Source organism: Centruroides vittatus, unplaced genomic scaffold, assembly GCF_030686945.1.
Source record: "Centruroides vittatus isolate TY-2023 unplaced genomic scaffold, ASM3068694v2 scaffold_1015, whole genome shotgun sequence".
Lineage (NCBI taxonomy): Eukaryota > Metazoa > Arthropoda > Arachnida > Scorpiones > Buthidae > Centruroides > Centruroides vittatus.
Window position 1 is genome coordinate 2132531 of NW_027122666.1, and position 12240 is coordinate 2144770.

At 29.6% G+C, this 12240-nt stretch overlaps 1 protein-coding gene across 1 annotated transcript; it reads left to right on the forward strand.

The window, feature by feature from the left end:
* The first annotated feature begins 6599 nt into the window (after nucleotides 1-6599).
* On the forward strand, nucleotides 6600-10503 carry LOC136986316 (chitin deacetylase 1-like). The gene is made up of 5 exons (XM_067283812.1): nucleotides 6600-6745; nucleotides 8240-8482; nucleotides 8563-8712; nucleotides 8789-9110; nucleotides 9201-10503. The coding sequence occupies exons 1-5, from the start codon at nucleotides 6700-6702 to the stop codon at nucleotides 10033-10035; spliced, it is 1596 nt and encodes a 531-aa protein (XP_067139913.1). The 5' UTR covers nucleotides 6600-6699; the 3' UTR covers nucleotides 10036-10503.
* Nucleotides 10504-12240: the final 1737 nt, after the last annotated feature.

Consider the following 12240-nt stretch of genomic DNA (forward strand, 5'->3'; position numbering starts at 1 on the left):
TCAGACAAAAATTTCTCATTAAATATTTGCATTCTAAATTTTAATTATCTGTTTTATTAATAGTATCAAAAACTTTTTCTATCAATAGTTGCGATAAGATAATTTAAAATAAATACATAGTAACATGTAAATACAAATTAACAGCAATAATAATATGTTCATAATATTTTATTAAAATTTAACTATATTAAAGCATGCTGTTATTCCAATTTGTTTTAAATTAAGAATTCAGTATAATAATTTCCTTCCATTCTTCTAATGAAATATCTCAACAGAAAATATTATCATTAGTTCAAAATCATATAATAAAAATGTTCCTACATTAAATCTCCAGTATTAAACTTACATTGAATGTATTATTTTTGAAATATTGATTATTAAGACATATTTAGATTTCTGCATAATAGAAATATAATTATGAAAAAGATTCAATAAAAATAAAATGAGAAATCAACTGAAATATTTTGTGTGCAAAAAGAAATGTTTGCTTTTAACCTAAATCATAACTGAAAATAAAAAAATAGCCACTTACTGGAACACAGATTTTTCTCAACTAAAATGAGTTATGAAGTAATGATACTAACAATATTTTTGCAAGATATTTTTCTTCTCATAAATTTGTTTTTATCAGTCTTTTTTTTTTTTTTTTTGTAAATTAGCCATCATTATAAATGATAAAGGTGTGCATCGTGTATGCACTTCAAATATAAATGGGTGCAGTTTTCATAACATCATCATTTCATTTGTAATTCAAATTAATAAGATGTATGAAAATATAATTTGTATGTACTGTAGATGAACAGATTGTAAAATAATTTATCATATTGAAACTTTATGCTATTATGAAAAATGTTTTGATACTTTGTAAAAAAAATATTCATTTATTCCTTAAAGAATTTATATATATTTATACAGTATATGCATTTTACATATTTTAAATCACTTGACATTTTATATTTTGAAGTAATTCTATTGTATGATTTTAAATATGACAGATAATGATCATTAAAGCAACTTATCCACTTAATAATGTTTGTTTGCCCCTGTAAAACTGGTTTTACCTTATAAGAAATAAATATTTTTATTTCTGCAATATAATATCTCATTGACTGACACATTTAGATCAACAAGTACTACTTTGAATTAATCGAAAAGCCGAGGAAACCACCAATTACTTTAGTTACTAGAGCACGAATAAGAAACCAAAAATCAAAATCTGCGTTACTTGTTCTAAAACACGTCAATTAAAATTGTTTTCACACGTCTTAACCTGAGAATAAAACTTATTCAGAAAACATTAATAATTATTTTTCTTTATTTATAATTTCTAAAACTAAAATATATTCTACTTCATATTCTTTATTTTTTTAAGTACGTTTTCCATATTTAATTGGGGGATGAAATAAAATAAAAAAAAAGATAATGCGGATACGATTGACTGTCTATAAACAATGCTTTTGATGATACTCCATTGTTTTATCGTATTTATTTGTAAGATTTTTTTGTTTACAAGTAGGTCATTCGTTGACCCTTTCGACATGGAAATTTTCTTAACAATTACTATTACGAACTTATCCGGTAGATGGCACTTTCACCAACCATTTCGCGCTCATTCTAAGTGCTTTGTGCATTATGAAAGAAATACATCATCGGAACGAATTTAAATTTAATGAAATAACTAAAATAATGATAAAATATAATTATTAGTTTCTCTTCATATTATTTGACACATTTTAAATTAGCACAACCCGGTTTGAACCTGGTTCGGTCATTCCCGTTCTTTACCTTTTTTCATTTTTTTTCCTTTTAATTATTAGAACAGATGTGGAGAAATTTCATATTTACTAAACTAAGTCACATTTAAATCTTTTATTGCTTAATCTATTCGAAGACGGGAAATTTCTTTGAATTTAACAGCATTGGTATTTTGATTTAATTAATTAATTAGTAGTAGTAATGAATGCGTGATGTTAAAACTACAAAGGATACTTACATGATACATAATACACTTCAATGATACCCGTTTTAAAAAGCATAGTGAAATGTAAAATAATTTAGACCTATAAAAAAATGGCGGACATGATCATGCGCATTGTAAGTATTGTTGCATATTGTTAGGAATTCAAGTAAAAAGCTTTTTATCTCGAAAGCTAATTATCTGCCCTAATTTTAATGCAAATTACCAATAAAACATTTAATATGTCGGCTATTTCTTTTTTCTTACTTTTATATAAAATTGTGAAAACTTTCATACATTATCCATATTTTTCAGTATACAAAAATGGGAAATTTAAATTTAAAAATGTCGCGTTTTTGAAAATTTTATTAAAAGTGTAATTTTTGAGAATATTTCAAATTTCATATTCAAATATAATACAGGAAATAGGTGAAATAGGTCAATGATAGCTTCAGCATAAAGAAAGAAAAATTGTATCCTTCCAGCATATTAGTGGGAGTAGATCCTACCTTACCTTGACATAGATAATAGCAGGTCCTGCCTGGGGCAATAACATTCTTCTCGCGAAAATTGGCAAGATTTTCTATGATTGTGACGCACTTAATGCTTCGGTGCTATAAGGTAGTTTTTCTGATATCGAATGTTATAAATACCTTCGTTTATTCCAAGGACTTGGTAGTTTAGATTTTGAATTTAGGGGAAGTACTAGGATAATTCTCTCGATCAATCCAACCATTATGATATTCTTGCCGTTTCTTGCGTAAGAGCTTTCTCTTATTCTTCGTGACATATCTAGTAATACGTGCGAAGGATTAAACGATTGTGATACTTTGCTGCATTTTTATGCCAGGAAGGACGATGTATTAAAGCGTTGGAACCACAGAAACAAGCGAATAAAATTAATGATGGAGTTTTCCCAAACTGCCCTTCGTGGCTTGCCCTTGATACTATATTGTCTGGTCTATTCAGATTATCGTGGGCCTTCGGTTCGTAATGATAAAAGGAGTCATTTTTAAAGCACCTTTAAATATTTTGTGACGTTTTAAGACATTAAAACCGTATTTTACGATATTCAAATTTATCAACCGTAATTAAAAACGTTTACCGTTATACACCGTTATAATACAGCCTATAATCATTCGAAGATAGGAAATTATCGAAGCGTATAATAGTAATAATTATATTATCAGATTTCGTTAAAAACCAATCTTATGCCGGAAAGTTTAATTCATTTTGCATTTCAAAAAGTAAATATTGCTTCATTTTGTCCGTATTTGGAAACCAAATTAAGCAAGATTCGTTCTTAAAACTCACTAACCGTGAGCACACTTAAAGTTGTTTTCATGCGATTTAGTTTGTGCATTTGATCGATTGAAAAAAAAATCTTAAAAAGTCGAATTTCCGCTTTTGTCAATCGAATATTTTTGTCTTGCGACCTAGGACGAAGGTAACGATTTTTATTTCTGAAAAAAGACTCGTCTCTATACAAGGTTATTCATTGAAAGAAGGTCAAAAATGCTACTACTAAACTTGTATTCATTGTTACGATGCTATAAAATCATTGCCGATTTTAAATTATACGGATTAACTATTTTGATATCATTGGCAAAGTAAAACGCTTTTATTAATAAACCAGAAGACGATATTTTTGTGTTTATATGTAGGCCATTTCATGCACATAAAATTTGATATCTTTTTTCATTTTCTTCTAAGCTCTTTATCTATGAAGCATCACTTTTAGATGGACTCTTTTAGACGAGAATATTCAGCCAGGTCAACAACCAAGTCGAGGAATGTGGCTAGCCTTGACTGTCCTGCCAGAATCTTCCGCTGACGTCTGCTTATAGCTTAAATGCGATTGCGGTCACCTTTACCGTTTGATAGAATTAACTTATCATAAGTCAGGTCACAGGTCTTTAGTATGTTAATCGGCTTGGTTTCCCTAAATGTTGCCCACAACTATACCACCTGTAGCCTATATATTGTCGGCACATATTTAGATAAAGAAAATTTAGAAACCCAGACTTTTTAAGGAGTTTTGAGTGTGCCAAAACTTTAACCAATGCTTAATTTATAACTTTTTGAACTGAAAGGAAAAGAATCTGACTGTCACTTGTTCGGCACTAGTTAAATTCTCTTTGATAACTTGAATTTCTGCATTACAAACTCAAGAATAAAAATAACGAGAAAATATTAAAACTGGTTTTCTTATTTTATGCTTAAAGTTTGTAATTTAAATTAAATGATGCGTGAATTTTCTACATTTCTTATCGATTTTTCATCAGATAAACTATTATATCACAATTTTTCTTAAGAAATTTCAAATTTGAACTGCGACTATTGACAATATAAATAAATTTTAACAGTTGTAGTACTATCTGATATAACGAGTCTGCGTTAATAGTAGGCTTTTTATATTAAGTTTTTGCTTTTTGTTTTTCACTCTTGGAATTTAATCTGCATCAGATAACCTACCTACATTGCCCAAGATAGATAAAACTATTAGAGCAATAACGCCTGCTTTGCTCCTGTTAATCATTCGAAATCGAATTTCTCAATTCGAATCTGTCGACTCCTTCTATAGACATTTTGAATTATGGAAATCAATCTACAGTATAACTTATTGTTAGAAGGAATCTAATTAGATTTTACAGTAGGAACATTTCCAGATAATTATTAGGCCCTGTAGAAAAAACGAAATCATTATTGAGGGCGATCGTAGACTTAACGGAATAAGTCTTCTGGTTTTTTCAACTTTTTTTTTTATGATTGTTTTATTCTTTGGCTTCAGTCCAGCACCCCTGGACCTGACCTTCAGTCTGGAGTGTTGGACTGGTAATAATAAATTACAGATAAGCAAGATTACCCGGAAGTGGCACAAAAATGAGGTTATGGAAACTTCACTTAATTGTGAAATGTATGCAGGAATTTTAATTATGAATAAGACTTAAATTTTAACTTCTGCTCCATAAATTTCGATCATTTCAAAAATATCATGGTCAGGGTTATTGAAAGTATTAATAAACCGGTTCAAAAAAAAAGGTTAAGTGTGCAAGGTTACTCACCTTAACTGACCCCAGCATAGGCGTTAGCTGTATTTTACATATGACGCCTCGTAAACTAAGATATTACTAAAGCTGAGTATGTAGGACGCATTCGCGATTTTTAGGTGAAAGTGTGTCATGTTGCCTACACCCAGATAATTTCTGTCTTTTCTTGGCTGAAAAATCGAGTTCCAAATGGTTGAGATTTTGGGATTTCCTCGAATAATTAAGATGAAGTAATATCTTTTTTTAATGAAGTAGGCGAACGAAGTTGGTGTTCAATAATTCGGTCTGTCTCAACTTTCATAATTCTGTATATATTATATGAAAGAAAACAAAATAAGAGATTTTTCATTTCTATTAAATACATATAAAATATATTTATTAAATACGTATTGTTGTCATTAAACATGTATCATTTCGTACATAAACTTTAACAATACCTATTCCATAGCAAGAAGTTCCAAAAATAATACTCTCTGTTTTCAGAGTTAATAGCCTAATACATTTTTATAAAATAATATATGTATATATACATTTAAAATAATTATTACATAGAACATATACTTGAAAAGCTTAGTAATTTGAAAACATTTCTATTTTATGATAAAAAGTCTGAAAATTGTAGTTACGCCAGTTACGCCTCTGGATGGCTGCTAGTCTTGCTTGATAGACACTTATTAGAAACCATTTAGGTACAGGTGCAAAATATATATTTTAATTTTATATTTTTTAAAACAAAATATATTGGTATTTCATCTGTTATTTTCATATTTTGTATCTAGAGTTAATGATATGAACAAGTTATAAATTTAAAATTGAAGTTTGTAAGAAATTATTCGCATTCTTAATAATGGAATCAAAATAAAAACTTAATATTATATATGTTAAAGTAACTTTTCCACATTTATTACCACTAAACTCGCGTTAGTGTTATTAAATTACCTTATAAAAATAGTTGTAAAGAATATGTTTGATATAAATAACCCATAAGAATATCTTACAGTAATGTAGGAGAGAGAGGAGAGGATCTTTTACCAGATTTCGTGTGCTGGAATGGTGGCAAGAGTTTAAAAAATTGAAAGTGAAAATTCATAAATTTTTTTGAAAATACTTTTTTTAAATTGAATAAAGAATTCTGCTTTACTTGTCTTACCAGGAAATAGGTGTGGATACTTACAAAACAGGTTATAGTAGGTTTATCTCCAACCTTGTTTTTTCGAAGAAAATCATCATTCAAAACAGACTAAAAAGCTCCCAAAATATTTTTTATTGTATAATATTTGCAAATATTTATTAAAATAATTTATTAATTAAATATTTTAAATAAATACTTTATGATAATATAAAAAAAAGATAGTGTAGATAGGGAAAAATGCAGATTGAAGATAATTCTTTTAATTGACATTGAAAGTACGAAGAGAGTGGTGACCTTTCACTCAATTAAGAATTTGGTGGTAGTATTCATATAATATACAAGGGTGCATGACATTAACTATAAATTGATTGGTTACGTTTCTCAGTACGTCATCAAACGTAATGTGACGTGCGACTTTGAGACAACGAATCAAAACGAGATTGAGGACTGTTCCCAAATGCAAATTACTCAATTCGGGATCTTACTTTGTAGCTATATAAGTTGAAGAATAGGTTATATTCCGTTCAGATATTACTTTGTCCGGCTACCGAACCGAAGTGATGACATACAGAAGAGTTTTGCCGCTTTTACTACTTTGTACCAATGGTGGGTGTCTTTTTTTCTTCAGCTTATATTTATTTTTAATATTATCTATGCCGTAATATATATTATTTCGTTATAGTATTAATTTAAATGTTTTTGAGTATTTGATAACAGCATATGTTTGATTATCGTTAACTTTGATCGGCATCTAATAGTTATTTTGATTAATATCTTAATTTTAATAAAATAGGAATTAATCCAATAATTAATTTTAAGTTTTAATAATATTATTATTATTAATAAATTTTATTATAAATTATTCCATTTTTTTTTTAATTGAAATGCTGTAATTTCTGTTAGATTCTGTTTTTCTTTGTAAGTTTGATATGGTCCGTTTTTGGTTTCAGTTTTACATGTTTTATTCTTAATTTATTTATTTGGAGAACATTTTTTTATATTTTAAGAACGTTAAAATTTTATTATATTTAATGAATTTACAGTTTAAAATGTAGAGAAAACTGTATGAAATATATATATTTTTTAATCAAAGTACCATTATAACGGAATAGAAGTTCGGATATATCAGGAGTGGTAGATGATGATTTCTGGAAAAGCGTGTCAAACAACTAAATTTACAAACATATAATTGCTACAAGAAGAACCTGTTTAATATTTTTATATACAAAACAGGTTATTTTAAATTAAATATACTGTATTTATAATTAAACCATTTATAGATAGGCATAAGGCACAAGTCGACACGAATAGAACAAATTATGCAATATAGGAACTCCTAGTTTAATTTGGCTGAATTTCAATGGAGTGACAATCGCACCATTTTATTTAGATATGGGTGTATGATTTGGAGCCCTTTTTGAAAAATTTCTGGTATCGTGGAGGGTCGACAACCTCTTCATCGTCACCAAACGAGGTAAAGAGGACAGACATTCGGGCCAATCGCCTTTCTCGGCCTCAAGAGAAAACAAGCTTACGAGCAGTAAAGAACCAAGTAGCCTCCAATGTCCCAATTCGTGATCAAAATTTAGCCCGAGTCTGCTAACCACCAGACAAACAGGTTTCGCGCACTCACCATGCATGACTCTTGCTATAACTTAGTCTGATAAAACACAAAAAAGATTATCTTGGATTCTTTATTGGCTTTATATTAAAACTTAAGAAAATAGTTATCTGACCTCTTTCTAATATAGATTGTTCTACATGGATGAAGACATAAAGATGTTCTAAATGAATGGCAGTTGAGTCATTGTGTTCTTTAAACAACTAATTTTGATAATCACACTTTTTAATCAAATTTGTTTTATATAAAACGAATTGATTTTAAAAATAATTGTCGTGCACATTTAAGGAAATTTCTTTATTATAAATGTGTTTTTTTTTTGTTATTTTTTATGGTGCCATCGCACTGCACTGTTGCTTCTTCCTCCTTCCTTCTATTGTTTCCATCAAGAACAATTTACGAATTTTAAAGAGCTAATAAACTTAAATGTGATTTCTCATGTATAAAAAACACGCAAATTTTATTTTATTTGATTTTAGTTTGGGCCGTATCGATTGTCAAACGTCAAGTAGCCAGTGATACGCAAAATGATGCAGAATTATGTAAAGGACGTTCACCAAGCGAATATTTCCGTTTAACACAAGATGAAGACTGCAGAGATGTCGTTAGATGTTCTGTTCAGGGTCTTTTGGCTCTCCGTTGTCCGTCTGGCTTGTCTTTTGATATCGAAAAGCAAACATGTGACTGGAAGGCCAACGTGAAGAACTGCGAACAATTAGAGAGTGAGTAGATGTGAGATCACAGAGTATCATTGCGACCTAGATATAACTTGTATAATTAATTTCTATCTCGTTTGTTGCAGAGCCTCGTCTAGCTACTCCTCTGTTGGCCACAGATGAACCTGTTTGCGAAAAAGGAAAACTTGCCTGTGGTAACGGAGAATGTATAGAGAAGAGTCTCTTCTGTAATGGATCACCAGACTGTCCCGACGGTTCGGACGAAAATGCTTGCAGTAAGTAGTTTCGAAATTGTATTATCGTTACTTTTTGAAAGTTGAGTAGAAATTAATTAAAGTTTTTCTTCTTAAGCTGTTGATAAAGATCCAAACCGGGCTCCACCATGTGATCAGAATCAGTGTGTCTTACCCGATTGTTTCTGTTCCCCCGATGGTACCCAGATTCCAGGCAAACTAGAACCTAATACAGTTCCTCAGATGGTAACTATTACATTTGACGATGCCGTAAATAACAACAACATCGATGTGTATGAAAAAATCTTCCGCGAAGGCAGAAACAACCCCAATGGATGTTCTATCAAGGGCACTTTCTTCGTTTCCCATAAATATACCAATTATTCAGCTGTGCAAGAATTACATCGTAAAGGACATGAAATTGCTGCACATTCAATTACGTAAGTTAACTCACATATTTCAATTTGCGTAATGTACTTCCTGTTTGTAATATTCATTTTGCTAAACTTCATTATGTAATTCTTATACAGGCATCGTAGCGACGAAAAATACTGGAGTGAAGCAACTGTAGATGCTTGGGCAAAAGAAATGGCGGGTGTTCGATTGATCATCGAAAGATTTGCAAATATCACAGATAATTCAATCGTTGGTGTTCGAGCACCTTATTTGAGAGTTGGAGGCAATAATCAATTCTCTATGATGGAAGAGCAAGCTTTCTTATATGATTCCACCATTACAGCTCCATTAAGTAACCCTCCCTTGTGGCCCTACACATTATATTTCCGCATGCCACACAAATGTCATGGTAACGGACAAAATTGTCCCAGCAGATCTCACGCTGTATGGGAACTAGTTATGAATGAATTGGACCGTAGAGATGATCCTAATTTCGATGAAGAGCTCGCAGGTTGTGCTATGGTAGACAGTTGCAGTAACATTATTTCCGGAGAACAATTCTATAATTTTCTCAATCATAATCTCGATCGTCATTACAAAACCAATCGTGCTCCCTTAGGTCTCTTCTTCCACGCTGGGTGGTTAAAACTTAACCCAGAATATTTAGATGCTCTCATCCAATGGGTCGATGAAGTCCTGGATAAAAATGATATCTACTTCGTTACCATGACACAAGTGTTGCAATGGATGCAACAGCCCACAGAATTGTCCTCCATCCGTGATTTCGCATCCTGGAAAGAAAAATGTGACGTTAAGGGACAACCATATTGTAGTTTACCTAATGCTTGCCCATTGACCACCCGAGAATTGCCAGGAGAAACCATCAGACTTCACACATGTTTAGAATGTCCACAGAATTATCCCTGGTTGGAAGATCCCACAGGTGATTACTTCGCTTTCAAGAAATAAACTGAAAAAGCAGCCATCTAACTTATCTCCTAAACTGGTGGTTGTGTTTTAATAACTGTTCTTAAAAATATTCCTAAAAAACACGGCATGTTAAGGCCGGAAAGACAGATATCAGAGTTATCCACAAGTTAATATATCCATCCCGATTTTTTTTATTATTTTAAATTCTGCTTTAAACAATTTATACAAATTTCTGCTGAGTATTATTGTATATTTGCCGCTTCACTGATAAGACTTTTCCATTAAAAAAAAAGATAAATAAATAAATAAATAGCGGCTAAAGTAAAAATCGTGTGTAAAAAAAATCAAAAACGTGAAGTTAAATTCTGTAATATAATTTTTTGTTTTATTGTATTGTGTCGTCTGAATGTGATGCACGATTCATGTGCAGCATTTTAAAGTGGCATAACATCTAAGCCAATATGGAAGTGTTCCATGCATTCTAGTAATAAAGTTACAAAAAATTTTGATGTAGTCTTTACTATTTTTAATCTTAAAAAAGAACAGATTTTAAACAAAGAAAGTTTAAGAATATTACAAGGTTATATACACAATTTTGAAACGACGATTTTTCAAATTTAACCAATCGTAACTTCAAAAGTTAAACGTGGTTTCGCGTTGTTGCTTTCGAATATGATAATTAAGAAAGAATTTCTCGCTTAAACCTATTAAGATTGAAAAAAACATACAAATTTCCCATAAAAGCAAACTTTAATGTCGTTTTCTCTTAAATAGTACTTATTATATCGTGGAAAAAAAAACATTTCAGAAGAACGTTCGGTAGTAAAAGTTATGAAACAAAAGCAGATAACTTTTACAACGGGAACCCTACTTTTAAACATTACTTTTTTACTGGTTTTTTTTTTTATTTATTACTTTGCTAAATATTTTTAAACAATAAAGTAAGTAATCCTATCATAAACTCTCCTTTATTGATATTTTCCTTTACTTTAGGAAATATTCTATAATAATCTGTGGGAAGAGTTTCAAAACTTTAATATTTTTAAATAAAAATTCCATACAAAACAATATAAATGTATTTAAGCGAAATTTTTGGAATTATTTTAAGTAAAAAAATAATCATATTCTATTATAAAACTGATTAATATTTTATTAATAACTGAATAATCAGTTGACGTCTGAAATAATTAATATTAATTACTAGTTTAAAATGCTTTTAAAAAGCAATAAAAGTTTGTTATTTATTTATTCGATTTTCATTCGGATTATTCTCTAATCCTGTATTTTTTCGTTGTTATACGGTAAAGGTTAAAGTTTTGGGCGTGTGTATGTGTCGTGTGTGATCTAGACCAGACTAGTATTACCTGTCTGGTGACTGAGTAACAATCAGTTGATTCTAATCAAGTTTTAGAGTCATGAACACATTATTACTTTTTTTTTAATTTTATTTAAAAATATTTGTTTTAAATAAAACAATTGCTTTCAGTATACAATCAAACCTTCAAATCTTATATATTTACTTTATACTGCCGACAATTGTATAGACTGGTTTGTGGTTCTGACTTTAAGAATTTACATTATGATATCTTGAATACTTGTATTAATTATTGCTTTGAAAGTTTTCTAATAATAATTATTTTAAATTATTCTAGTTATGTATTTTTAAGATATATTTATGTTAAAATTATTTTGAATAACTCCCATTCATCTATTGTACGTAAAAAAAAACTTTATTAATATTCAGTATTTATGATTTATCTGTTCGTATTTTTGTTAAAAATGAATAAATATGTATTATTATACTATGAAAAACAAAATTATCATTTTACTTTTTTCTCGGCCTATGTAATTTGCTTATAGTATCACGACTTAGATGACATAAATTTACCAGAAACAAGCAATGAAACTCTATGTAGGACATCACAACTATATACTTATTAACAATAAAGTGATACGAAACTTATCAAGAACAACTCTTGTAAAGCAAACCAACATTTTTTTTTTTTTTTTTTTTTGTCTTTAATACGTACTACATCATTCAGCATTATCGTATTTTACGGACTATAAGACGCACTTTTTTCTTCGAAAAATTGCCTCCAAAATCTCAGGTGCGTCTTATAGTCCGTAAAATATGGTAATATGTTACGTTGAAGAATTCATAGATTATATATTCACATTAAAATTATCGCCACTGATTACATATTGATGATTAAAACGTTGAACACCAACTGTTTCTTCTAAACA

Excerpts from the sequence above, each read along its gene's own strand:
- LOC136986316 (XM_067283812.1), top strand. The coding sequence starts at position 6,700 with ATGACATACAGAAGAGTTTTGCCGCTTTTACTACTTTGTACCAATG. Across the intron at positions 6,746-8,239 it reads TTTACTACTTTGTACCAATG|TTTGGGCCGTATCGATTGTC; the intron begins GTGGGTGTCTTT and ends ATTTGATTTTAG. Across the intron at positions 9,111-9,200 it reads ATTGCTGCACATTCAATTAC|GCATCGTAGCGACGAAAAAT; the intron begins GTAAGTTAACTC and ends ATTCTTATACAG.